Here is a 26065-nt window from a genome sequence, read left to right as displayed (position 1 = left end):
TTGCTGATACAAGACTAAAAGCTGCTTTAACATTAATCTGTCTGGAGCAATTCTTTGAGTTCAATTAGGGCTACAGAAGTGTTAACAAAAGACACATGCTGTGCAGAGCGCACTGGCATTAACATATCTTTTAACACATGTGCTGCTGAAATTTTAACAAATCCTTGGCTGAGTTTGAGGATTTGGAACAGCTAAATGTAGTTTTGGAGGTGAAAGCAGGGTCTCTTGATAGGTTGAATGATGCCTGTAGCAGATTTCAGGGAAATGAAGAATGCTGCCATTCAGGCATGGGGATGATACTAATGTCTGCCAGGCTGAGGATGCACATCTGTTCCCAGGTTTTAGATTTGAATGTTTTTTTCCTGTAATTTCCCAGTCTAAAGTGTTTTTTTTCCTCCAACCCCTTGGTTTATTGTGCTTTTCAAATGGGGGGTTATATAAGCAGCGCTCCCCTAGTGCTTTCAGATGGGTGAATAAGAGGAGATCAAAAGGGAGGCGATAGAGGAAGAGTGTCTGCTGCCTTCACCTCGTCTTTATTCTCGCCACATTCTGCCAATGCCGTTCCTTCTAACTGCATGACTTGCCCTGGATTCTCTTTCTCTCTGCCTCTCTAGGACATTACACTTTAATCTCATGTTCTGTGCTTCTCTCTCTCTCTCTTTCTCCCCCTTTGCCTGTCACTGGCCTCTTTGCCTGTCACTCCCTCTCCTTGTTCCCCTTCCATCACTTCATCCATCCATCTATCCATCTCTCCCTTTCTTCTTTAATCCCATGTTCAACTGCTCTGGCCCCGAGAATCTCATTCTAATCTGGCTGTCTCGATATGACTGCTAATCCCGTACTGTACATGCACATGGGTGTGCATGCGCAGATGTACGTTTATGTTTGCACCCAGTTAGAGATGTTAGTTAGTTTTAATGAGACGAGTTACATGACGCAACATTTTGATTGTGTGTTTTAGTCTGCTTGGTGTCCTGCGCATCATGGAGCATCAAAGCACAGAGAGCCTTGAGAGACACTGAGTGTGTGTGTGTGTGTGGGGGGGGGGGGGGTGAAGGAGATGTAGACGTTGTCATGTAAGAAGGGCATGCCTGTTGGGAGACTTGGCCTTTCTGAAACACACACACACACACACACACACACACACACACACACACACACACACACACACACACACACACATAAGCGCAGACACACACACAACAGCTCACATGGGGAATGCAGGGAGGGAACAGGAAAGAGCGATAGGAGGGATGAGAGAAAACATACAAGCGGGAATTCTTTCTCTTTACAAAGTAATCTATGGCTTTAATCTCCCTCTGCCTGTTAACTCTCCGAAGCCCTGCTTCTCAAATCTCGGACTTTTTTTCTACTTGTCTGCAAAAAGCTTGGTCCAGCAGGTAGCTGCACAGATGAACACACACGCAAACACACATTTATATAAACGAGGGCAGGCGTACGTATTTGCAACACGGAGGGAGTCTAAAGCTGGTTGGCATCAACATGTAACCACGATGACAGACTGACAGCACTGAACGAAGCGTTTCCTCTGCAAACGCAGTCACCAACACGAACCACATCATACCTTTTGTTGCCCCTTTTTCCGCCTCTCTGGTGCTCGCTCCCCTCAGGGCATCCTTGTCCTATCATCCCCCTCAAGTTAACAGATTATTTCTGGGTGTCCGGTAAGTCCCGGCCAGCGGTCTCTACAGCCGGGGCGAGCGCGCCGCAGAGGAACGGGGACGCTCGGTCTGTCCGCACCGAAGCTCCGCGATGTGCACGAGTTATCTCCCACCCTGTTGTTTCACTCTGAGCTCCGCTGTGGTTAATGTGTTTGGAGTGTGTGTGTGTGTGTGTGTATGTGGAAGAGAGAGAGAGAGAGTGTGTGTGTGTGTGCCAGAGAGGGGCTAACCTCGAATAAAGTCCAGGTTTTCCCTCTCCAGCGTCCTTTCGCTCTCACTTCTCGCTGTCAGCCAACAACCAAACGTCAACTTCGCTACTTCAACTCCAAAACGGCATGTCATAACGTTAATACTACACAGTCTCTTCCTCTCTCTCTCTCACTCTTTCTCCTCAAAAGAGGTCCGTGTCTCTCCCTCAGCGCAAAACAGCGGCAATAGGTGCGACTAATCTCTATTTCCACCTCGCTTTGTCCCCCAAGTCCTCAGGGCGCCTCCGTCTTTTTAAATAAACCAACTGTGTTCAGTAACGGTTTGACAGGTGTCGCCTCCAGCGCACGTTGTGTCCTCCTCCTCCTTCGCCTCCTCTTCTTCATCATCTAGAGCCGAGACTGCGCGTGATGTTGTTTTCTGTGTGTGTGTGTGTGTGTGTGTGTGTGTGTGTGTGTGTGTGGAGGGGGGGGTACTCTTTACAGCGTACAGCGGCTCTCTGAGCTCCGTTACAGGGGTTCAGGAGGTCGCAACGGTCCAGCAATTACCGACAACTCACCACGCATTAGAGTGACAGGTGCACAGACACACACCCACGCACACACTCACACACAGGCTACACAAAGCACCGGAGACTTTAGCTGTTGGGGCTTTGGGGGCCCCCTTAGATGGAAAATGAGTGGATTAAAGCCCTCGAGGAAAAGGAAGGAGAAAGGTTTCTCACACTTGAGAAAATGAAGTAATACATATTATTTATATAAGTCTGAGTTTTAATTTGACCCTAATCATAAACATAGAGTCACTGGCATCATTGTGTGTCAGGACGAGTCAAAGGCAGGGGTCCTTGAGGCATAATGACTGTGAATCAGCTCGGGGTTAAATTGATTCTGATGTGTTTTCTGACTCTGTGACCAGTGAGTTTTATTTCCCTAAGAGGCACACCTCACAATTAATTTGCATTTATTACCTTTGCGCTGTTTGCTCACTGAGGAGTCGCCACAGCTTAGGCTTTTATTGAATGCGAACACAGCAATTTTAAATGTTGCTTTCCCTGACAGAAGTTGGTCATGCCAGACCGAGGTGCAAACATTGGCACACCTCTGTCCTCTTCAATCACGCACCCACACACTCTGCAGCTCATTTGCACACAGAGCATCTGTACAGGGCCTGTGTGGGCCCCTTGGGGCTCCAGGTGCAGGTGCAGCTACACCACCAGCACCCTCTGGCGCTGTTCCAGAGATGCGGTAGTAGGACTTAGTCTGATTCATTTTGAAAGACTCTCATAGTCAGACTCACGGAAACAATCAGAGGGACTGGGGCAGATTTCCCTAGCAGTTATTTTATCTGCTTAAAAAATGTTATTTTAGAGTGTGTCTGCTCTAATCTACCACTGTGTCATACTGTATATTTGACCCACACAGTGCAACCCTGAAAAACGTCTTGATTTCCATAATACTATTATTATATGTTTTTAATGTCATCTCGTGAGACTGTGTACCCGAACACTGACGTTCTTAATCAATACACGAGTCCATCACAGTGAGCCATTGCTAACCAAACCTTGACACCCATCATGGCCACACAAACGCCAAAAAAACCCAATTTTACCCTCACATTAGTAAAAGTCTAATCATAACATAAGTACTACTAAATTAATTATTTGGAAAACTGTAAGTTGTGTTTTTCTGCCTGTGAGAACAAAACCGTTTACAATCAAAATCTCTGTGCAGGAGGCGCTAACAGAAACCAATCAGGAAATGAGCAAACGAACGTGCCGTGAAACTATCAGTTGCTAGGGAACAATGAGTATTCCCTGACCGATTGCAAGTGGTTACTGGACGTTACTGGCTGTTGCTGTTGAATTGATTTCTAACCCATATTCATGTAGGCCAAAAGACCGGTCAGTGACCTCATGGTTACCACTGGTATTTTGTATTCCAGACCAGTTGTTAAATGATTGCAGGAGGTTGCTGATTGTCGCTAAAAGAAAGACCTATATGGTCCTGCATCGGAAACCTTGTGATTGCAGCATAATTTGTATTGAAGATGCCAACTTGTCTGCAAACAGTTGCCAAGTGGTTGTGAAAGTACAATGCAAACTGCAAATGGACGATATTTGCCTTCAAAGTAAATGTTTGGCATTTTGAAACACATTGATGTAATAAGGTACAACTTTTATTTTGAATGCAAAGTGTTTCAGTCGAGTGTTTGCAGACCTGTCGGCGTCTTTAATGGAAACCATGAGCAGTTGCCAAGTTGCAATCTGATATGCAACCAAAGCAGCTATACCCGAGAACAACTGTCAATCGCCCACAATCAGTCGACTTATTAGATGACACACATTTATCGTAGAAACCAGAGGTTGTCAGAGGATCACCGACTGGTCTCTAGGCTTGTGTGGCTGAATTTGTGTAGACCCCTGAAGGTATTTATCCATAATAGATATTATAGCGTCATCATAATCTAGCAACCATATATCAGCAGGCTTTAGCATTTATGCACTTGTAACACTTTATAAAACAGTTGATCATTCTAATTCAATTACATCTAATTTAGCAAATATTATTAAATACTTCATATGTCTAAATTGTCATGCTTACAGTGTCAGTATCACTTACATCATGTGATATGATAATTTATGAAGTCAAGTGTACTATAATTATGGAGTGTAGCAGTCTCTAGTAATGGTCGTACTTATATATTCCTTCTGTTTGTGCAACTCTATTAGATAATATATTTACAAATATAATAGAAGGAAAGATAAAAAGTGGGCTGTTAATCAATGATATAAGTGACCATTTACCAGTCTTTGCATCGTATAATTGCCATTATAAAGTGAACAACGATGGACATAAGATTATTTACAAAAGAATAAGAACAGAGAAGACCTTAAATTGTCTTAGAAATGAACTTTTAAAGCAAGATTGGAATATTGTATATGAACAAACAGAAGTTAATAAAGCTTACGAAGGATTTTTAAGAACATTTAACACATTACTTGATAAAAACTGCCCAGTAATTGAAATCAATAGGAAACACAACTATGCAGGAAGACCATGGATGACAAAAGGACTACAAAATGCCAGCAAAAAAAAGAATACCCTGTATCGAGAATTCATAAAAAAGAGAACAATAGAAACTGAAATGAAGTATAAAACTTACAAAAATAAATTAACTAATATAATGAGATCCTGTAAAAGAGAGTATTACATTAAAAGGTTAGAACACAATAAAGATAACACAAGAGATATATGGAATGTATTAAACAGAATAATCAAAAATGAATCAAGGAATAATGATTACCCTGGATACTTTATAGAAGGGACAAGAAGTATTAATAACATGGAAGAGATAGTAAATGGCTTTAATGAATTCTTCGTAAACATAGGGCCAAAACTGGCAGAAGAAATAAAGGTTGATGGAATAGAAAGGGACACTGGTGAAAATATTGAAAGGAATAGTAGCTCAATGTTTTTAAGAGCAGTGGAAGAGAAAGAGATTTATGACATGGTTAGAGGACTTAAGAACAAAACCAGTACAGACTGGAATGATATTGATATGGTAACGGTAAAGACAGTTATTGATGGTATCGTAAAACCATTAAAATATATATTCAACTTGTCGTTTCAAAAAGGAGTTTTTCCACAAAAAATGAAAGTTGCTAAAGTTATTCCCATTTACAAAACCGGTGAAAGACATCATTTTACAAACTATAGACCAGTGTCAATACTCTCCCAGTTCTCTAAGATACTGGAAAAACTCTTCATAAAAAGATTTGACAGTTTTGTGGAAAAATATGAATTAATGACAGATAGTCAGTATGGGTTCAGAAACAACAGATCAACAGCTTTGGCACTGATAGATTTAATGGAAAAGATAACGGAATGTATGGATAATAAGAGGTATGCGCTCGGAGTTTTCTTAGATCTAAAGAAGGCGTTTGATACTGTTAATCATGAAATTCTATTAAAAAAACTGGAAAAGTACGGGTTTAGGGGAGTGGTTTTGGAATGGTTAAAAAGCTATGTAGGGAATAGGCAACAATATGTACAAATAAATGAATATAAATCTAATTTGATGGATATAGCTTGTGGAGTACCTCAAGGTTCAGTACTGGGTCCAAAAATGTTTATTATGTACTTAAATGATATCTGCAGAGTATCGGAGATTTTAAAGTTTGTAATATTTGCCGATGACACAAATATACTGTGTTCAGGTGGGGAATTGCCACAGGTTTTGGAAATGATCACACAGGAATTAACGATATTAAAGAAGTGGTTTGATATAAATAAATTATCATTGAATCTCGATAAAACCAAATTTATGTTGTTTGGAAACCAAAAGAAAAACATCGAAGTAGAAATATGTGTTGACAATGTATATTTAGAAAGAGTAAATGAAATAAAATTTCTTGGGGTGATCATTGACCACAAGCTCTGTTGGAAGCCACACATTACTTATGTTCGGGGGAAATTGGCACGGGGCATTGCCGTCCTGGGAAAAGCAAAGCATATGTTGGATCAGAAAGCACTGCACATTTTATACTGTGCTTTACTACTGCCATATATGAGCTACTGTGTAGAGGTCTGGGGAAACACATACAAAAGTAACACACAAACAATAACTATAATACAGAAAAGGGCCATTAGATTAATAAATAATGTAGGGTACAGGGACCATACAAATGCACTCTTTGTCAAAATGCAAGCTATTAAATTCCAAGACTTGGTGAAGCTTAAAACAGCGCAAATAATGTATAAAGTCAGAAATAAATTGCTTCCCAAAGAAATCTGTAAATTGTTCATAGAAAGAGAAGGTGGGTATAACTTAAGAGGGAAATGGAATTTAAAAATACAAAGTGCTAGAACAACTTTAAGAACTATGTCAATCTCAATTGCAGGAGTTAAATTATGGAACAGTCTAACAGAAGAAATAAAAGACAGTCAAAACATAAAACAGTTTAAAGTAAAATATAAAAACCTAATTTTAAATAAGTATAAGAATGAAGAAAACGGGGTTAACCCAGGATGGTAATGTTGCTGGTAATGGTGTTGCGGTTCTTTTTTGGTTGTTTTTTTGTTTTTTTGTTTTGTTTTGGTTTGTTGTTTTTCCATAACTTGTGTATCTGCAAATATACACATTCTGTATTTTTCATATGAAAGAAACTATACTGTGGTGGGGCTTGCTAATTTCTTGTTTTTGATTTATGTATGTTATGTTTTGTTTTACTTCATATGTTTATATGTTTCATATGTTGTTTGTTTAATTTAAGACAAAAAAAAAAATTTAATGAATGAGAGGTAAAACTTGAGGGGGTAGGGACAAATAAGTAAATACTTCAGCCTACTCCTTTTCAAACAAATAATGGAATGATATTTTGTAATGATTGTGAAGGCACATGTTTGAAATGTTTGAAATAAAAATGAACTGAACTGAACTGAACTGAACTAAATGAGGCAGTGGGACGTGATGCTGGATAATTATTGCTTAGCTATTTAAGTAGTCTGGTACTATAATAATGCTAACATTTGACATTTTATGCAGTTTTATTTATTTTTCCACATATAGTATAAGCAAAATATTAGGATAAAGGAAAGTGTACAATATTGTAAGTCCACTTGTGGATAGACGCGTTGTGTATGTTTGAAACATCCACATTTAGCAATCCAGTTCTATATATTCTTCCCCCTGTCTTAATACAACAGGGTAATGTTGACTGATTTATCATTCTCATTCTGTTTTATATTGTCATATAAAGGAGCTTGAACCTGACTTGAGAACCTGAAGTACAATACAGTTCAGTTCAGTTCATCCTGCTATATTTACAAAGATTACCCTTGATTTTATTGATCTACATCAGGGTGTTTCTTATTGTGTTTTTTTCCCTCCCATTTTTGTTGAAAATGTTCTTAAATAGAGGGAACTTATTACAATCAGGTTACTATTTTTTCTGTTTGTATTATGGCATTTGTAATAAGAAAAATTGAGTTATTCCTGCAGGAACTATTACTGTGTCTGTGTTAAATCACTGTAATTTATGGTGGATTTATCCCTCGTGGTATCTGTTTAACACCCCCGTTCAGGCAATTATTGTCTTAAGTAAAAGTAGGTTAAAGGATTAGCTGCATGTTCCCCTTCAAATATTAAAAAAACAAAAAAGTTGTAGCCACAAATGGCAAACAAAATGGCCCAGATTATACCAAAACAAATGATACACAATCATTTCAACTCACTGATATGTAGATTTAGCATGATTGATGAAATTGCTCTCTGCATAATAAAAATTGCATTAGCAGCTGCTTAATGCTTAATACTTAAAATCTGAATATTATCTATATTTACCAGTGCAATTTCTGCACCAATAATTGTTGGTTTGTTGTGCAATATTGTGGTCATTCTGCACTGGCTTAGCCAATCAATACTTAGATGCTCATCTCTGATTGTTTAGACCACAAAAAGCAAAACAAACCACTCTTCTTCTTCAGGCTTCCCTCAGTCTCATTGTACAGACTTTGCATTGCCTCCTGCGTGACACATTTGCATGTTGGTTATATTCAGAATGGGTTCCCTGTATGTTCATGCTAATAGCAGTGATGGCAAGCTCAGTAATTTTCTGAGAGCACTACTAAAGATGATATCAGCCTGTCAAGTCAGACAAAGCCTTGAGCCAGTATTATCTACTGTGCAATAATTTTAATCTAAAGGGGACCATAATTTATAAAAAATAACATTGTGCTGTATTACATAAGATTTGACACTAGTGAATGACACGAGAAACACGTGAGCAAAGTGTTTGCTGAGGTTATATATAAGAAGTTGGGAAGCTTTTCATAGACCTCTAGTATCGCCCCTGCTGGCCATTATAAAAAAATAATATTTAAGGCATTTCCACATTGGCCTCACTTTTCAGTAAGAGGCTACATCTCTTCAGTAGAGATTAAAATATAAAATATTGAATTTAGTAATTAAGCATTTATGGTATAAAATAGTGTAAAATGATAACAAATGGCTTTGTGCAAACTGGAAAAAGCCCAAATTTATGATTTACTTGCACAGTCTCACCAGAAGCAAGAAAGCAAAACTGGATCAACAGATGTTCTCTTAATTAATTCAAAGATCATTTTAGAATGATAAAATATAAATATTTTGCCAAGCATGCAATGCACTCTCTATGGTAAAGGCAAAAAAAGAGCTTTCTCTGCATCATTTATCTTCGCCTGTTGTTAATGTTGCCTCACTGATTGCAGGCATTTGAATTTCTACTATAAAGTTGTTGAGGAAGTACGCGGGCTGTTGCCAGCCGTTATAGTAACTGTAGTCGGAGGAGGATTTACGACAAAAAAATGTAAAGTACCCTTAAATACTTCTACCCTTCAGCTGGCCATTTCCCCAATGCATTACTGCTCATTTGCATAAAGTTGAACTCTGGTCAACTTCCTCCGTTTCCAAGTAGTCTGAGAAACCTGCTCTTGTCACGCTTCATCTTATCATTAATTTAAAGTTACCAGCTGCTTCATGTCATATCGCCACTGCAAGTGTGAACTATGGTAAGAATGCACAAGCAATTAGCAGTGTTGGGATCCTCACTTATAAATCTATGTTAACACTACATCAGTGCGTACAAATGCACATTTTGGAGTAAGGTGTTTGTTACACACAGGTGGGAACAAGACTTTGTGAAGCTTAAAAACATATTTCTAGTAAGTAAGGTTTGCCAAGAGGCCAAGGAAAGCCTATAAAGCAGCGTAAACACAGGTGCAAGAAAAGGAAACACAATAACACTATTTCTTTTAACCCAGTTTGCTTGCATTACTTGTTTAACTCAGTTTAGGTTATAGTCCACCTGTACTGATGCTCAGGGTGGAGCAGGACAAGTTAAAAAAATAGATTATTAACGATTACTTAATACAACAGTTGGAGTGTTTGTCATTAAAGGCAAATCCTCTTATGTTATTAATTACAAGATCAGATTGTTTTATGTTAAATTTGTCTTTCTCGGTTTAAAAGGTGATGGTAAAGAATCAAATCTGCATTTATCCTGCAACGTAGCTCAGGCTTTGTCCTCTCTGACACAGGGACAGCAGCAAACTGATTGACATTCTCAAGTGGTCCAAATAAATGATGGCTAGAAATTAAATGACTGAAAGCGCTATAATGGTGTTTAGGACAAGTGGGTAGGAGAGAGAGGCAAGCGGGAGAGGGAGGAATACACAAACAGGTTGCACTGGGGCCTGGGGAATAGGAGGGAGAAGCCAGGGAGAAAGGAGAAAAAAAACTAAAATAAGATGGAAGGCCATTTAAAGGAAAGACACACACTGGCAAAGCTGGTTTAACACAGGGCTACAAAGTAAATGTTACCCTGTTTTCATCATTATCATCATTACCTCCGATTTCTAACACAGTCCCACAGAGAGAGAGAAACATTCACACACACTCATAAACGCGCAGGTGATTAAACACAGTGAGCCAAACACAAAACGAGAGCCCATTGCCTCTCCTTAGTCTCACTCTTACAGCCAAATTCTTTCACCACCACCTCCTCTCTCTGGCCAGGTTTTAAGGCATGTAGCTCCTGTCCTTCACTGATGCATCAATCAGGCCTCTTTCTCCCCCTTTCTCTGATTACTTACCTCCCAAGAAAGAAGAAGAACTACACTCCATCTTGTTGTTTTATGTTCCCGGCAAATTTAGCCCTGTGTCTCCCTTCTCCACCCTCAGGTCTCTTTCACTTTGTCTCTGTCTCTCTCACTCACTCACCTCCATCATCCCCTCCCTCCCTCACGCTCTCTCCCCCCTCCTCCCCGAGCCTTTCCTCTGTCCCCTGACACCTCGCACTCCCCTCCTCCACCCCATTCTCCACTCCCTCCCTGTCAACCCTCCCTCCTCCCGTCTCTTTCCTTCTGTATGTAGTTGTATAACTTATCACCCTGATCCCTTTCGTGCGCGATAATTGGTGTGTCTCTGCAGCAGATGCCAGCGCGTGTTATTTGGCGGCTAAGCATTAGCTCTTCCAATTAGTCATCTAATACCAGTAAGAAAAAGAAACTCTTGGCCTCTGCGCTTTCAGCACCACAGGAGCAGAGAATTGTGTGTGTGTGTGTGTGTGTGTTTGTGTTTGCTCATGCAACAACTGTGGCCAGCTCGTGCACACACAGTTACACTGTATCCACATACGACCGGGCAGAGGGTACATGTGGGTTTTAACAGATGGCGAAACACTTTCCCTCGAGTATCGACATTACTCTCTCTCTTTCGCCCTTACTCCTTCTAATTAACTAGGTTTCAGTAACAAACCTTTGGGCTTTGCCATCACCATGGTTACCCAAACACTGACTGTCTGGATTTGTATATGTGTGTATCTGTGACTGCTTGAAAGGGTGGTGTATGCGCATGCACGTCTTGGTGTTCAAACCCCTTTTCCTCCTGCACCCTTCTGCGTATGTGTTTGTGTGCCTGTGTGCTTCCACGTATGTGAGCGTGTGTGTGTCCATGTCTCTGCAACTGCGTAATTGTGCATGCACATGGGTATTTTGGTTGCTTTGATGCCTTTGTTCCCCCCACAAGGGAAAACAAAGGCATCAGACCAGAGGCTGGTTCAGACTCAAGCACCTATGTATCTACACAGAGAATAACAGGATTATATGGGATAACTGAAAATGTGTCAAAGATTTATACATTTATACATTTTTCATGTAAGACTATCTTAATAATTATATAATTCAATGAATAAAGATTACAAGTTGAGATTTTTTTTAAATGGTGAGATGAAATGAAAATCATTTTTGCATTTGTGACAGGAAGGTACAAGGTGAATTTGAATTTGAACTTGGCTCCCCTTCTTTGAAAGGCAAAAATAAAATGGAAATAGGATGTTGGAGTGCATATTTTACATCTTCAGCTACCTGGGCAGTCGGTACAGTGTAGCTCTCCATGCATTGCCCACGTGTCATATATTACCTACAAAATAGCAATTCTGTGATACTCGGTGTAGATAATTAATCAGCATCCTTGTATACTTGAAGAAAGCACTTTCCCTGCACTGTGGTGTCACAGTGTGCGTATATGTATTATTATTATTAGTCAGTTGGAATAATGTGTCTGATTATTAATGTGTCTGATCTAACTTGCTCTCTAATTTGCTTTCCCCTGCTGTCCACCACGTCCCCCCTGTGAAGTTCTTATGCTTCACTATAACTTAGTTAACTTCCATTGATGTTAATCTCATTTTATTTTGAAAGGCACCACCTTAAGGAATTGGTAGTGGGATCCATTTTTAGCATGGTCTCTGTGTTTTTAATAAAAGTGTTCATATTGCCAGAGTACTGAAAACGTATCTCAAAATGAAGTGATATGTAATATCACTTCATCTTTTCCTGCGCACTGTTCCAAATATTTTGCCAAGAACGTTAACAGATACAGGTAGGTCCACAGGTTTTTGGCCAAATAATAAAAATAAAAAGATTAATTTTTACCCCAGTTACTTTCAAACCTCTGAAAAATCAGATATATGACAATGCCAGTGAGTGCAACACTTTTGTCACACTCCTTGCACTTCAGTCAGAAACTCATTGTATGATTTAAAAATGCACAGTGGTGGATTACAGAGAGAAAACTCAAGAAAAATATGCCACTGTCCACAAACTTATGGACCTAACTGAGCAGAGTATCCTGATCCACAGATGAACTCCCGACTGCAGCTGGTAGTCCTTGTTCTGCTCTGAAGCCTCCGTGAGCTTGAGCATTTTAACCACTTTTCCACCTGCCACAGGTTCTCATTAGAGTGTCCCTGCAGCTTGCAATGGATCTCTGAGGCAGAACATGGGCTACTGTCACCAGCTGCAGTCAAAGACTGTCGATGGAGCTGAATGATATTGAAAACCTCCACATCAGTGATCTGACTAACGAGTCAGCCAGTCAGGAAAACACAAGGCAGGGAAGGCTGGGGCTAGCTAGGGGATTCTCCAATAGTGGACTGATCGTGGATGGAACCTTTTTCTTGGAGTCTTGATGCATTCAAGTTGATTCTGTTCATCTGGACGCTGGTTTGAGCGCGGAGTCAAGGAGGCCATTTACGTGAAAAGGGAAAGACCATCTCTGAATCGAGGAGGGGCCCTAAGGGTACATCTTTCGCCATCTTACAATGCTGTGATTGCAGAAATTCCCCAACTCTCTGTGAATGCTACTCATGGCCATTGATCAGTGGTCTTTGATCAGTGGGTTTTGGTCAGTGGTTGTTGATCAATGGTCATGCAAATTTGCATAATTAAGATTAAGGAACTGACCTCCCAGCCCATTGTTCCTTCAGTGGGCTGGTTTCAGTCATTATGCAAATGTACTGTTTATGAGATCGGGGAAACCTGCAGTCAGCTGAGACTGAAGAAGTCACTTGGATGAGTGACGAAACGTTTCTCCCACAAAACGCTACGTCCAGATGAACAGAATCAACTTTTGGAGACTTTTTCTTGGAGGTATTTAAATATGCTAAAATGAGTTGCCAGTTACACTCTGACTAGTCTGCCCCACTAAAGTCTCTATGTTGGGAAATTCTGCTTTGCAGCCGATACTGAAGCAGAGAAATATGCTATAACTTTGAAGGAAGGATAAGAAATCAGCCCCATATAAGTATTCAGCGTATTTTTCAGGTGGTGCAGTGAAGTAAAGGCTAATAAATAAACAAAACAAAACACTGCTATACTTTAAATATCTTTCAAATGAATTAGGTCATACAGAGTGTTGTCTGTTCATGTCTGAAGGCAGCAGTTTTTATACTGGTCATCAGCTTCCTCTGGGCTGCATCAGCCTGCCCCCACGATCTCTCTCCAAGAACTCTTTGTCTGCTTTTGTGTGTCTTTGTCATCTTGTAGCTTCACACACGAACAGTGACGGAAGAGGGAAGGGGAAAAAAAAAAGAAGTGCTTGAAAGAAAAATACACATCCAGCCTACTCTTTTCCCTGTACGGACATAACTCGCTGCTATCTGAAATGGTAGTGACTGCCATCTTATTAGTACTTTTTTTTTTTTTTTTTTTTTTAAATTTCTCAAACAGACATTATCATGTGGGAGTAAGACATTTCTGTCAGCTCTAATAGAGCAGCCGACACAAATCTCAGCAATCTAAAACATCAGGTTTTAGTGTCATTCCCTCAGAAAGAAAGAGGACTTAGTGCACACAAATAACAGCCGTAGGGTTCCAGAGGGTAATGGAGTAATTAAACACGTTGTCATCGTTGCATTGTTTCTCTCGACTGCCGGAATTTCATTATCACTCTCTGTGTTTACTGTGTCTTATTGTGATTAATGGAAATGTTTGGACATTACCTGACACTGATGTAGCCAAGGCATGTTGCAGGAGAGGAGGTGAATAATTTGCTTCCAAAAATCGTTAAGTTACAACTGGTCCCATTTGACATGCCTAAACACTCTAAATCTGTTTTTACAGCTACTAATGCAGTCATTAGCGATGAAGTAGCAATGGGATTTGCACTTCTTTGATGACACTGGGTGTGTTTTGGATTCTATAGATTGACACATGGTGACACCTACCAGTTCAAACTTGTTTTTACTTGGTGGCTCAGCTGTTTAGCTTTCTGTCCTCCCAGAAAGCTAAACAGCTAAAGTTCTCTGGAGCTAAAGAGGTAAAGGATAAGAACAGAAAAACTATTTAAGAAGAATGCTTGCTATTGGCCAGATTAGTCCAGAATTATGTTGAATACAAAATTAAAATAGTTTTTTTAAAAATCTGTGATGGAAGAGTTTAAAAAAAATGTGGTCAACATGTCAGACCGGATACTTGTTTAAAACTCAGTTTCACAGTAATATGTATTCCACACTCATTCTGCAGTGCATGATTATTATTTGCTGTTAAACTATATCTGTCATCGTATCCACACTTGATGCAGACAAAGTAATATCTATAGTTAGGTGTAATAGGGTTTGGTTCCCGTAACTGTCAGTGTCAGTTTCCTAGCAACCAATTTACCCATTACTAAAGTTAGACAGTCAGAAAGACGATTTTTAAAGTCTGTAAAATATCACGCTTTCATATGCTGAATTTATCAAATTACAATGTGTGAAACAAATCTCTCATAATGATGCTCATTTTGCCTTTTATTTGATAGCTGCAGATAGCCAACAGGAAATGTGGGAAAGACAGCAGGAAATGTGATGCAGTGAAAGGTACACCTGGTTGGGAGTTGACCTGGAACATTGTGCTGTTTTGCATTGCACTTTAAAGTTTTTGTTGACCCGCAGTGTTGTCGTCTCTTTGCTTTTGGCTACAGCTGGCAGATCTACAATGCAGTTGTGCTTTGGTGAAGATAGTACAGCATTTAGCTGCTATACAGTTAGGTAATTAACCATGGATTGGTTAGAGATTAAAACAAAGGTAACGTCAGTAAATATTGGTCTTGGATTCAAAAGGGTGGAAACGGACAAATTATAGGTGATTACTTTGCTCGGTAACTGCTCTGTGTCTTGCTAACAAGTTCACCAAATCAGCCTAAAACAAGTGCTGTAACAAGTTTCCACTGTGGGTAAACAAAATCAGTTATTCCAGCAAATCCTGATGTCACAGTCGGGCTCACCAGTTCACTTCAGCACCAGTAAAACACCGATAACTGTAGTTTTGGTCCAGTTCTCCCTGTCAGAGCTGCAGTCTGTCTCCTTCAGGCAGATTTGTTTTTCTTTAGAAAGGAAGCTTTTCACTACTCAGGAGTCCTGGCTTCAAATGGCCCGGGGCATGTTAGTCGACACAGACGAGTACTAACAAGACCTAGTGTGTGATATAAGCCTTATGTACAGCCTGCAGCTAATCAGCACATGATGAACGGGTGACTTAATGGAGACGATTTATCTGTCGGAGGTTTTCCATCTGAACGAGCTTTATTCAGGTTCATCATTCGATCTATCAGCTCTTAGACAAGCTGTGCACCTGAGACAGTTTCACACTGTCACATTAAACTCCTTTTTTTTCCTAAGAAGACTTGATAGAGAGTAGAGAGAGTCACTTTGGGAGATCTTAGTGAGACATATACAGGGAAGTGTGCTGTGTTTAAAGGGTGAAATTAAGTGGTATTTACAATTAATGAGGCAATGGGGGGTGGTGAAAACGGCGAAGACTAGAGAATCCTCGAGAAGGAAAGACATCTGTGGGATTTAGCTTCTCTTCCTCGCTCTCTTAAAAACCAGCTTGCTTCATGTACAGTCTCAGTGCGTACCCAGTTGGCACAATGCCTCCTGGCAAGGATTAGCTAAAATGAGAGCTGTCCCCTGTGTGTTCATACGTAACTTTGAAACTGTCCCTCGCAGAACGATTATGTGCTTATCAGATTATCCTAACATGTTCACAGCAACCAAAATAGGATGCATGAGCATAGGGGGAAAAAGAAGAAACTTGATTTGTATGAGTTTATGGTACGGTTTCCTGGAAGCGCTGCAGATGTCCTCAGGCTAACACTGCTGAGTCCACACGTTCATGGATATGCGGGTGAGAAAAACACTTGGGTATCACATATGTCAAAAGCAGCCACAGCCAGCATTATCACCCTGCCAGCAATTTACACTTACAAGCATGTGCAGTGACTTGATTCGAGTAGGGAATGATTTGGAGCATACTGGCCACTCATAGATACTAGTATTTATTCAGCATTTACCTTGCTGCAAAAAGAGCTCATTATATTCTTACTTTGTTTAAGTTACAGTCACCTCCTTGTTATCCAGGTTGGAAGTCGCTGTATGGTCTCCTTTTTCATAAGTGAAACACAAACTGAACCACATTACCTGTTTATTTTTTGTCACAGGGTAGCTTATTATTCTTTGGACTGTAGCCTCAGCGTGAGTTTATTTATTAGCTTCGCGGGCCGTGAAGTTACTCGTTCATATTGTGCTGTGCTTCTCAGCCCTCGCTGACGGGACTCCGAGCCTGCTGGTTCTCATTCTATCCGTCTAATCAGGGACCGAGTTACACCTGCGATGCCACGTGGATGCAATTAACTGACTGGCTGGGAGATAGTAGCAGCACTGTAAGCCCTGAAAACACAAACTGAGAGCCACTCGTGTGAAGAATTGCTGACACCAATAAACTTTTTTTTCCCCCCCAGAAGGACAAATATCAAAACACCTTCCCCCCCCCCCCCCCCCCCCCCCCCCTTATTTTTCTATCTTCACCTAAATGAAGATTCATTTAAATATAGAACTAGGAATTAAAATTAGAATTACTGTTGAACAAGTAGCTGAATGAATTAATTCAAACTGAAGCTTGATACTCACTGTGATGACTGTGAGGTTGTTCAGATCACCAATCATGAGGTGAAGCATAAACCGATCAAAGACTCTTGTTTGCACACAGAAGCCTGTTTATAATGTCAGCAAAGCACTTGTGCAACACGTTAGCAATGTAGCTAGTCATGCTTGTGTTATTTTGTAACGTTTTTGGTTGTAGTATCAACTTGGTGTTAGATTTATGCACAAACTGTAACTCATTTGTAGTTTTTGAAGTTTCCAGTGTTACTTTAAAGGGTATTTCTTCATTTCTTAATAGCATTGTCATTATTGTACTAATGAAAATGGATATTATATGAGCTCTGTCTTACTGTCACTTTGAATGAAGATGTGCTGTACACTTCAATGCAATGAAATATCCGGTTCTTCCATTTCCAAACTTGTAGAATGAAAACTGAACCAGTCGTCCACAAGCAGGAAATGGAGACAGTTTGCCTTTAAAGTATCAGTTGCACCTCTTGAAACAAACAGCATTTAGGCAGGGTTATTGAAGAAAAAGCTCTCCTGCATTAATATACACTCATCACCCTCTTTATTAGATACAAGTTGCTAGAACTGGCTTGAACCTTGTTTTTCCTTCAGACCTGCCTTCATTCGTCATTAGAGCAGGGCGATATGACCAAAAATATTTATCACGATATACATTTTAAATTTTGCTATAACGATATAACTGACGATATAATTGGCACTAGACAAAATACTTTACAACTCCACAACTTTATTAGTGCAAAAAACCCCATCAATGTATTTTCACTTAAACAAGCAGCTGTTTTTTATGTGCATTAAAGTTATATAAAAATTTAACAGTGCAAATGCAAAATCCTTGCTGACAGTTTAACCAAAAAGCATTTCCAGTGGAAACTGGCTGACATATCCTCAGCATAACCATGTATAATATCCACAAAACTTAAAAAGAGGTTATACACATAATACGGTAATATCATGTTGAAGCACAGTACGTATCACTCAGCGAGGCTCCTGCCTACGATAGCCGTAATGCTCCGACAATCCATCAAGTGGTGCAGGTTCGTAGCTTAGCAAAGTCGTACTAAAACATTTGACAGATTTCCGAGTGCCGTGTACGACATAAAATCATTTCGAGGTCAGTAAACACAACCAGAATTCATACATAAGACACACGGGATTATAAGTTTTTTCAGAAAAATCAAAGGATTGATTTTAAGTGTGCTGTATTTTCCAAAAACATGGTAATATCGACGGCCCGCTAGCATGCACTACCAAAAATAGTGCTTTGTTGTGTATCTGACGGACGAAAGTTAAACCAGTTCCACACCACTGAAGCTGCAGCATTTTTACAAACCAATTCTGGTTCATCCGTTTCATTCAACAATCCGCTTTCGCCCTTCTCATTCTGCGTCGCCGCCATGCTTTTTCCGCCATGTGTGTATGAAAACAAAGGCACTGCGCATGCGTGTTTTACCCATAATCTATTGCGATATTTCATTTTCTTATCGTTGCCCAACATTATACCGGTATTACTGTGAACGGTATGATATGTTCCGGCCCTATTTGTCATGACATAGATCCAAAAAGATGCACAGCACTACACACTTGCTTCAGATTTGTTAGCTGCACATTCATGATACAAATCTCCCATTGTACCACAAATGAAAGCTCTATTGAATTGAGATCTGGTGATATGAGATTTGTGACATAGTGTGTTATCTTCTGGAAGTAGCCATCAGATGATGTGTGGTAAAGGAATGAACATGGTAAAAAGGGGCCCAAAACATGAAAATTCCCCCCACACCATTACAGTCCTACTACCAACCTGAACCGTTGATATAAGGCAGGACTACTGGTGTGCTTTGACGATGTTTACACCAAATTCTGACATGACCATATGAATGTTGGCGCAGAAATATTGACTCATCAGATCAGGCAACATTTTTTTCAGTCTTCTCTTGACCAGCTTTGGTGAGCCTGTGCAAACTGTGCCCTCAGTTTTCCTGTTCTTGGCACATCCCACTTTTCAGTTATTTATTTGTAAAAAATGTTTGGAATCATGTATGATTTTCGTTCCACTGCTCACGTGTACACCACTTTGTGTTGGTTTTTCACGTGGAATTCCAATAAAATTGATTCATGTTTGTGGCTGTAATGTGACAAAATGTGGGAAAGTTCAAGGGGGCTGAATACTTTTGCAAGCCACTGTAAGTGGCTATTGTAGCTCATCTGTTTCAAGGTTTGATGTTAATAGATGCTCTACTGCATCTTCCTTCCCTATTCTGATGCTCAGTTTGAACTTCAAAAGGTTATCTTGACCATATCTACATGCCCTAAATGCACTGATTTTTCTGCCATGTGATTGGCTAATTAGATATTTGTATTAATGAGCAGTTGATCAGTTGTTCCTAATGAAGTGCGTAGTGAATGTACATTTTCATTAGGACCAGTTGGACACTAAAGTAGGAAATGTCTCCATGAAATGTACTACTGTGCACAGAATATGTTCTAAAACCAAAATGAGGTGTTTCAAATCATAGTGAAAAGTTATGCAGAGGTAAGGCAGAGAAAGCAAGTGTTAAAACTACTTCCTGTTGGATGAGGTGCCATCAAATGTATTGTTTGTTTGGGCTTCAGTTTGACATTTAGGGGTAATCGGTTTACAATTAAAATAACTGAATAATCATAATGGGAAAAAATGAAATCTGCTCATTGTAGTAATTGGAGTTTTATATCACCTGGATGTAATGAGAACGTGATTGCACTATTCATCACAGACCTGTGTAACATTTTATATTAGATGTGATGAGGGCTGCAACTCATGGGTATTTTTGTTATTGATCTGTTCAGGTATTTATTCAGTTTAACAAATAGCAATCACAGGTTGGTATGGTCCAAAAAATTAAAAGACATCTTCTTGTTCTTATTTCAGTCCAACCCTCAAATATTATTTGCAGTTTAAAATAGAAATCTAATAGCTAAGTGTAATACTTAGCTGTTTATCTGGCTAAATACATAGCCATAAATTGAAAAGACATTCTCGCCATATATACACTACAGACATTTTTGCTTAATTTAATTAGTTTTGTGTCCTCCGACTTTTTAATTATTGCTTGCGGTGACAGTTTAAGCCTTATTAATTACGCTTCAGTTGTATTCACAATCATTTCTTTTTTCTTGTCTCTCTTTTAGCCAACAACACTCTGCTCGGTGGAGGTGGAGGTAAGTTACCACCTGTCTGATCCTTTGGTCGTCTATGTTTGTGTGCCTGCCAAGATACGTGCAGGCCTCAGCTGTTATTAATGGCATGGCTTTGTGGTGCAAATGGTCGTCTGTGGACACCAAATAATTTAAAATTGTCGCACTTCTTTTAATCAGATGATGCAGTGCAATTTACGAGCCAAAAAGAGCGAGCGAGCGTGCGTGCGTGTGTGTTGGTGTACGTGTTTGCGAGTGTTTTATGCCCCATGTGTGGTGTCTGTCTATATTTTTCTTTGTGTAAGGTAGCAGGTAGCTCTTTGTTGTGGCAGGTGTTCAAGGTGCTTTTGCATGCAGCTCGTGAGGGTGTGTGCCTATGTCTGTGTGTGTGTCTGTGCTTTTTACGTGTTTGCAGGTGTGAAGTCAATAGTTCGTAATTTATGGGTGTGGAGTGCTGTGGAAATAAACATTTTTCAGTGTATTGTTGACTCAGTGCTTTGCTGCGGGTGTGTGATGTTTGACGTCCGTGGGTAATCGATACTTGCAATAAATCTGTATTGCTAATGCAGTAGCCAGATTCACTAAAACATGTGCGCACGCACCTTACTCAACTTGTGTGTGTGTTTGTTAATGCTTGCAAATTTGGGTGCTGGTGCATTTGCCTGTGGTCGTTTTCTTTGTCTTCATTTGGCCAAACAGCTTTAGCCTTTCAGCCCGGCTCGCTCACACTGCCGTTTTTAACCTTCCTATTTGTATGTTAGTCTGCATGCAGCCTTTTTCTTTGCAGTCTCTGTGGTGAAGTATCAAGTGGTGCACCTGCATGTCTGTATATTCGCGTGTATGTGCATTCGTATGTCAGCTTACAACCGTGCATCTGCTTGCCTGAAATGATCTACTGAAGTCCTGAGTGTCCATATGCACACATACACGACACACACACACACGGGCTCCACCTTAACTGATAAACACCAGCTGAGGCTCAAGCCACAAAAATGGATGCCACACTCTTCCTGTTGCCACACACACACACACATGCAGTCAAGCACCTCGAGATCTACAGCGTCGTTTGATGTTGTCCTGAGGTCTCTGATGGCTTTACAAAGACAGATGGTTTCTAGAGAGCCCTCGAACATGTGAATGCGTCACACTGGGTGCATTAGTGCCCGTGTAAAGCATGTTTATGTTGATCACTGTGGTTTAGTTAATGTTTTTATTCAGTTAAATTTAACCACAGCAGCTGTTTTCATTGTAAACATTTCCACCGACCAGCTGAACGAGCCAACATTAAGAGCCACCATCTGAATCTGTCTATTCTCTCTTTCTGTGCCACTCTGCACCATTTCCCCCCCCCTTGCTCAGTTGATTTCCCTCATTTTTTATTGTATGTATTTTTCTGTCTCCATCTCCCTTTTCAGCTCTGTCCTTTGGGGTTTGCTAAGGCAGATAGAGCCTGGAGTAGGTGTTAATTAGAGATAGGTAAGGGTAGTGACAAGAGGAAGAATGGAACAAACAAGAGAGAGGGAGGGAAACGATGCTTAGAGAAAGAAGACGAGAAAGACGAGAGCGATGACGGCCACTTGGGATCGACAGATGCAAGCGGAGGGCCAAGTGGGGAAAAAACACACACACAAAAATCATTTACTATACATCTACATTTGCCAGGATCACACTCTGCACTGAGTAACCATGCATTCATTCATTCAGCTTTAGTGAGTTGTTTTTTCCATCAAAGGTGCGGCAACAAAAGGTCTTTACGGTTCTTTACCTCTCAGTCTCAAGGGTAACTGGGTAAATGTCATTCAGTTAGATCAAACGCACACCTGTCGACATTGTTTTTCGCACTTCAATCTGGAGGAGTGCTGAGCTGATGCAGTGCATCAACAACAAACTCAAGGGCAGGAAATTAACCTTTTTTTATGTCCACTGGCTGCTGTTGCTCATTTATTCCTGAGCTTATCTGCTATTTCAACATTTCACTGCTTTGATTGATTTTCTAAATGGAACAGAAAGCCAAGATGATAGAGGTTTAGTCAGCCAGACAGTTACCATTATCTTTGTATAAACATTTATTCATGTAGACATGAACATATATCAGTTTAATCTCTGAATGGATGCTGTTAAAATTGTTAGAGCCAACACAGATTCTTCTTCTAGGTCACCATATGTCAGTGCGTACCTTTGGGATGAATGGCACGCTAAAGTGTTTTTTCACTGGCATGTGGCCTCCAAGAAGTATCAGCTTTCACTGATACAGCGTGCAGCTGTTTTCTGCATTTCAAGACATTGTAAACAATCTTTAAGGATGAAAACTACAGTTTCCTTATTCATTTAGCAGGGTAGCCATGGGGTTTTAAGTGCAGTTTAACACATAAGTCAGCAGTTCGTGAACAGTGTTGTCACTCAACAGTAATTTCATAGCTTTGATACTATATTTTCAGAGCATTTTCATTCCATGGGGGGAATTTATTTCCTTATCTATGAGCATTCTGCCTTCATTCTGATTTCAACTGCACACCTGTGAAGTTTCCCGACTGGACTGTACACCTTTATGCTCACCGTTGTGGCCCTTTTGAACAGCGACAAATACTGAAAGTGACTTTAATCACTGTATCACTTTGCTTCCTGTTATAATTTTTTCCACTTCTGTATCAGTGATAATGCAGAGGATTTTTTTTGAGTGGGGACATCTGTTGTTCAGGAGGAGACTGCCGCAAGTCCAGGAAACATTGAGTGCCAGTATGAATGGTGACCAAGCTGTGACGACGACACAGCGGGCATGCAACACAATAAATTACCTTTAAAAGGGGATTTAGGTGATGTAGGAGAGACGAGCCGTGATGTAGTGACAAGATTATATAGCTTTAAAATTATATAGCACTCTTCTATATATTTGAGCATTCAGAACAACTTGTATTGCATGGCACACTGGCTTCCTTTTTCAGCTCTGAAGATTGCACGTTGGTCACCCACCACACTTCTATTACAATAAGCAGTAAAGAAAATTGGTATCACAAGAACCAAACCCCTGAAACGAAGTTTGTGAACCCAGACGCAGGTTGCCTGGTTGGTAATTTTCCTGTTACATGCAGAGCAATCACAGAAGCCAGCAAAAAAACACTTTTCAAGTAAAAATCGTCTATGAGCAAAATATTAAGATAGAAATTGAGATCTGGAATTCAGCTTTAAGCACTTGTCAAACCAAATCATGTGATCATACATTCAAAACCCTCACTTGCTGTGATGTTCCGGTTTCATAATAACAAGTTACTGATCAAACAGAGACACAGTTACAGACACACAGACAGTTGCTGTCAGAGATCCTGCTCTGGGTCTGTAGGGACAGATTGCACAGGATGTGAGCCAGCCACAAAGACACTGCCGGCTTATGATTGGTTTAGGTTTTAAGACCGTGCACAATAGATGAGCACAGTCCCAATTAAAATTTCATCCACTTGCATTTTTTCATTTCGATGGGGAAACACGAAAGAAAATGTTGCACAGCTAAAAAATTCAGGCTGAAATTGCATGAGATGACATCTGTAATCAATCCTCAAGAACAACGATGGAGTTTGAAACCCGGTACTGGAAGTCTCTCGGCTCTCGTCCTTGTGTGTCTGCAGCCCTTTTTGGGTTTTTTTTTTTTGCTTTCTCCTTGTCTGGATGGGGAGAAAAATACAGGCGGAGAAGAATAGGCTTGTCTGCTTGGCTTTCAGAACAAATGAACAGGAGAGCATGTATTGTGAATGAAGGGAGAGAATTTTGGAGCATGGAGATGAGACTAGAGACAAAGAGCACTTAGTGTACCTTCCGCATGCAGACAGTGCTGTCAGCCGCATACATAAATTCATCTGTTTCACTGCTGTTAGCAACACTCATATATGCGTGTGCGTGCGTGCGTGTCTGTGTGCGCAAGAGTTCACGGTAGTAACACTTAACAGGTTGCGCTGCATTTGTTTGTGAGTTCAAGTTTGCACATATACACAGGTGCCTATACAGAATCGTAGGAGAGGCAGCGTGCGTGTTTGTGCGTCCATCCACCACCAGAACCATCCTTAATGTTGCCTTGGCAACAAGCTGACTGAAGTAAATGAGTGTCCCGGCTCTGCTGAGGGATTGTGGGAAAGCAATATGCCAGCGTTCCGCCCCATTAGTTTGACAGACAGCCTGTTTGGCCTATAAGAGGTCAGCTGGCAAGGGCAATCGTATTAGTATTCCATAGGAGAGACTTCAGGATTGGTTTTACTCTTATGCCAAGCTACCCATGAGTGTGTGTTTTCTTATGTGTGGATGTGTTTGTTGAGGGTGGGCGGTTTGAGGTAAAGCTTGTCGTGGCACAGAACAATAGCAGAGAATGTGTGTGTGTGTGCGAGTGTGTGTGTTTGTTTTTGTGCCCTGCTGGAGGTTGCAGGCTCCGCGCCAGGTAAGCATATCGCCAATTATCACTTCACAGTCCCCCTACATCCCCTCCCTCTCTCCCCCAGAGTCAGTCAATACAGAGCCTGCGAGGGAGATGTGATAACACCTAAACTGGTCAGCCGCCTGTTTAACAGGGTAAAGAAGCCAAAACACTAATTTCAATCCTTCCTGTATTCATCCATGCATTGCATCCTTTTAATCTATTCCTCTCTGGAACCCTGCTTAACATTCATCTCTCCCTTCTTTGTTTTTAGTCTCACCCACTCTTTTCACCTACACACCTTTTATTTATTTATTTGTTTTACACTTGATCCCCTTCCAAAGCCATTTCTTTTTGTCCAACTGTGCTCTTCAGTCTCCCGTCTCGTCGTTCTCTGTCTGTGTGTGAGTGTCTCTCCATTCCCCATTGTTTTTATTTATTTTATTTTTTTTTTTTTGTTTGTGCACTCCATCTCTGATTCCCCAAAAGACCGAGCTTCAATAGCAGAAAACGGTGAAGTGATATTTAGTATGATAATAAAGGCTAAATTATGAATTTTGCATGATTTTTTTTTTAGGATGAAAATTAATTTGGCATATTTCATGTTTTGTGTGTTTTTGTGTGTCTAGTGATATAAATGTGTTCCCTGGTTATTGTGTTATAATCGGTTGATGTCTATTGGTTGCATTAGGTGTAGCCAATTAAGACTAATGGTCGAGTAGTTCACATGCTTCATTTGCACAGAGTCAGTGGAGTATGAACAACAAGTATCCTTTGACACCAAACTCATTGCTCGTTTTAAATGACTCTGTGTCTAAGTGGCTTATAAAGACCTGATATTGGTGGTATTTTTTATTAAGGCAATGTCAGTTTGACTTTTTTTGCTTCCCAAGAAAAGTGATTTTCATTTGTGATGAATTTATTTATTTTTTACATTCATAAGCATAAACAATACAGACAAACAGCCTTTACAAAATCCAGTTCCTATGCAATAAAAGACCAAAAGGAAATCAACAGAAACATATAAATTACATAAATCAATTAGAGTGAGGCTTCAGACTGCTGGAATATTATTGTTGTGTCTGAAATCTCTGCCTTGTACTAGAATTGTACTAGAGAAGACAGTATCACGACCAAAATGTTTGCAATAAATTCAGTCAGATTAATAATAATATTGGGAAGATGAGAAGTTCAGTCATTCAAGAGGCTCAGAGTAGCGCCACTACTCCTCTATGTCAAAAGGAGCCAGTTGAGGTGGTTCGGGCATCTTATTGGGGTGCCTCTTGGCCGCCTCCTGGGTGTTCCTGGCATGTACCACTAGAAGGACCCCCCGGG

The 26065-nt window shown here is 40.2% G+C and overlaps 2 protein-coding genes across 4 annotated transcripts in view; one reads left to right on the top strand and one right to left on the bottom strand.

Annotated features, from left to right (window-relative positions):
- The window catches only part of flrt1b (fibronectin leucine rich transmembrane protein 1b), a 32278-nt gene extending 30001 nt beyond the window's left edge, over window positions 1-2277 (bottom strand). The window contains exon 1 of one of the 2 annotated variants that reach the window (XM_082546926.1): window positions 1913-2277. The gene's annotated coding sequence lies outside the window, so the exon portion shown is untranslated. The other variant, XM_082546925.1, reaches the window with a different exon arrangement.
- macrod1 (mono-ADP ribosylhydrolase 1) overlaps window positions 1-26065 on the top strand; it is a 147633-nt gene that overhangs the window by 62211 nt on the left and 59357 nt on the right. For both annotated transcript variants that reach the window (XM_082546989.1, XM_082546988.1), the window contains exon 4: window positions 20329-20358. In XM_082546989.1, the coding sequence (XP_082403115.1) occupies window positions 20329-20358 (30 nt within the window). The remainder of the gene's footprint in view (window positions 1-20328; window positions 20359-26065) is intronic.

Source organism: Aulonocara stuartgranti, assembly GCF_965226115.1.
Source record: "Aulonocara stuartgranti genome assembly, chromosome: 2".
NCBI classification, from domain to species: Eukaryota; Metazoa; Chordata; class Actinopteri; order Cichliformes; family Cichlidae; genus Aulonocara; species Aulonocara stuartgranti.
Note: the sequence above shows the minus strand (reverse complement) of the source record. Positions and strands in the feature narration are given on the sequence as shown.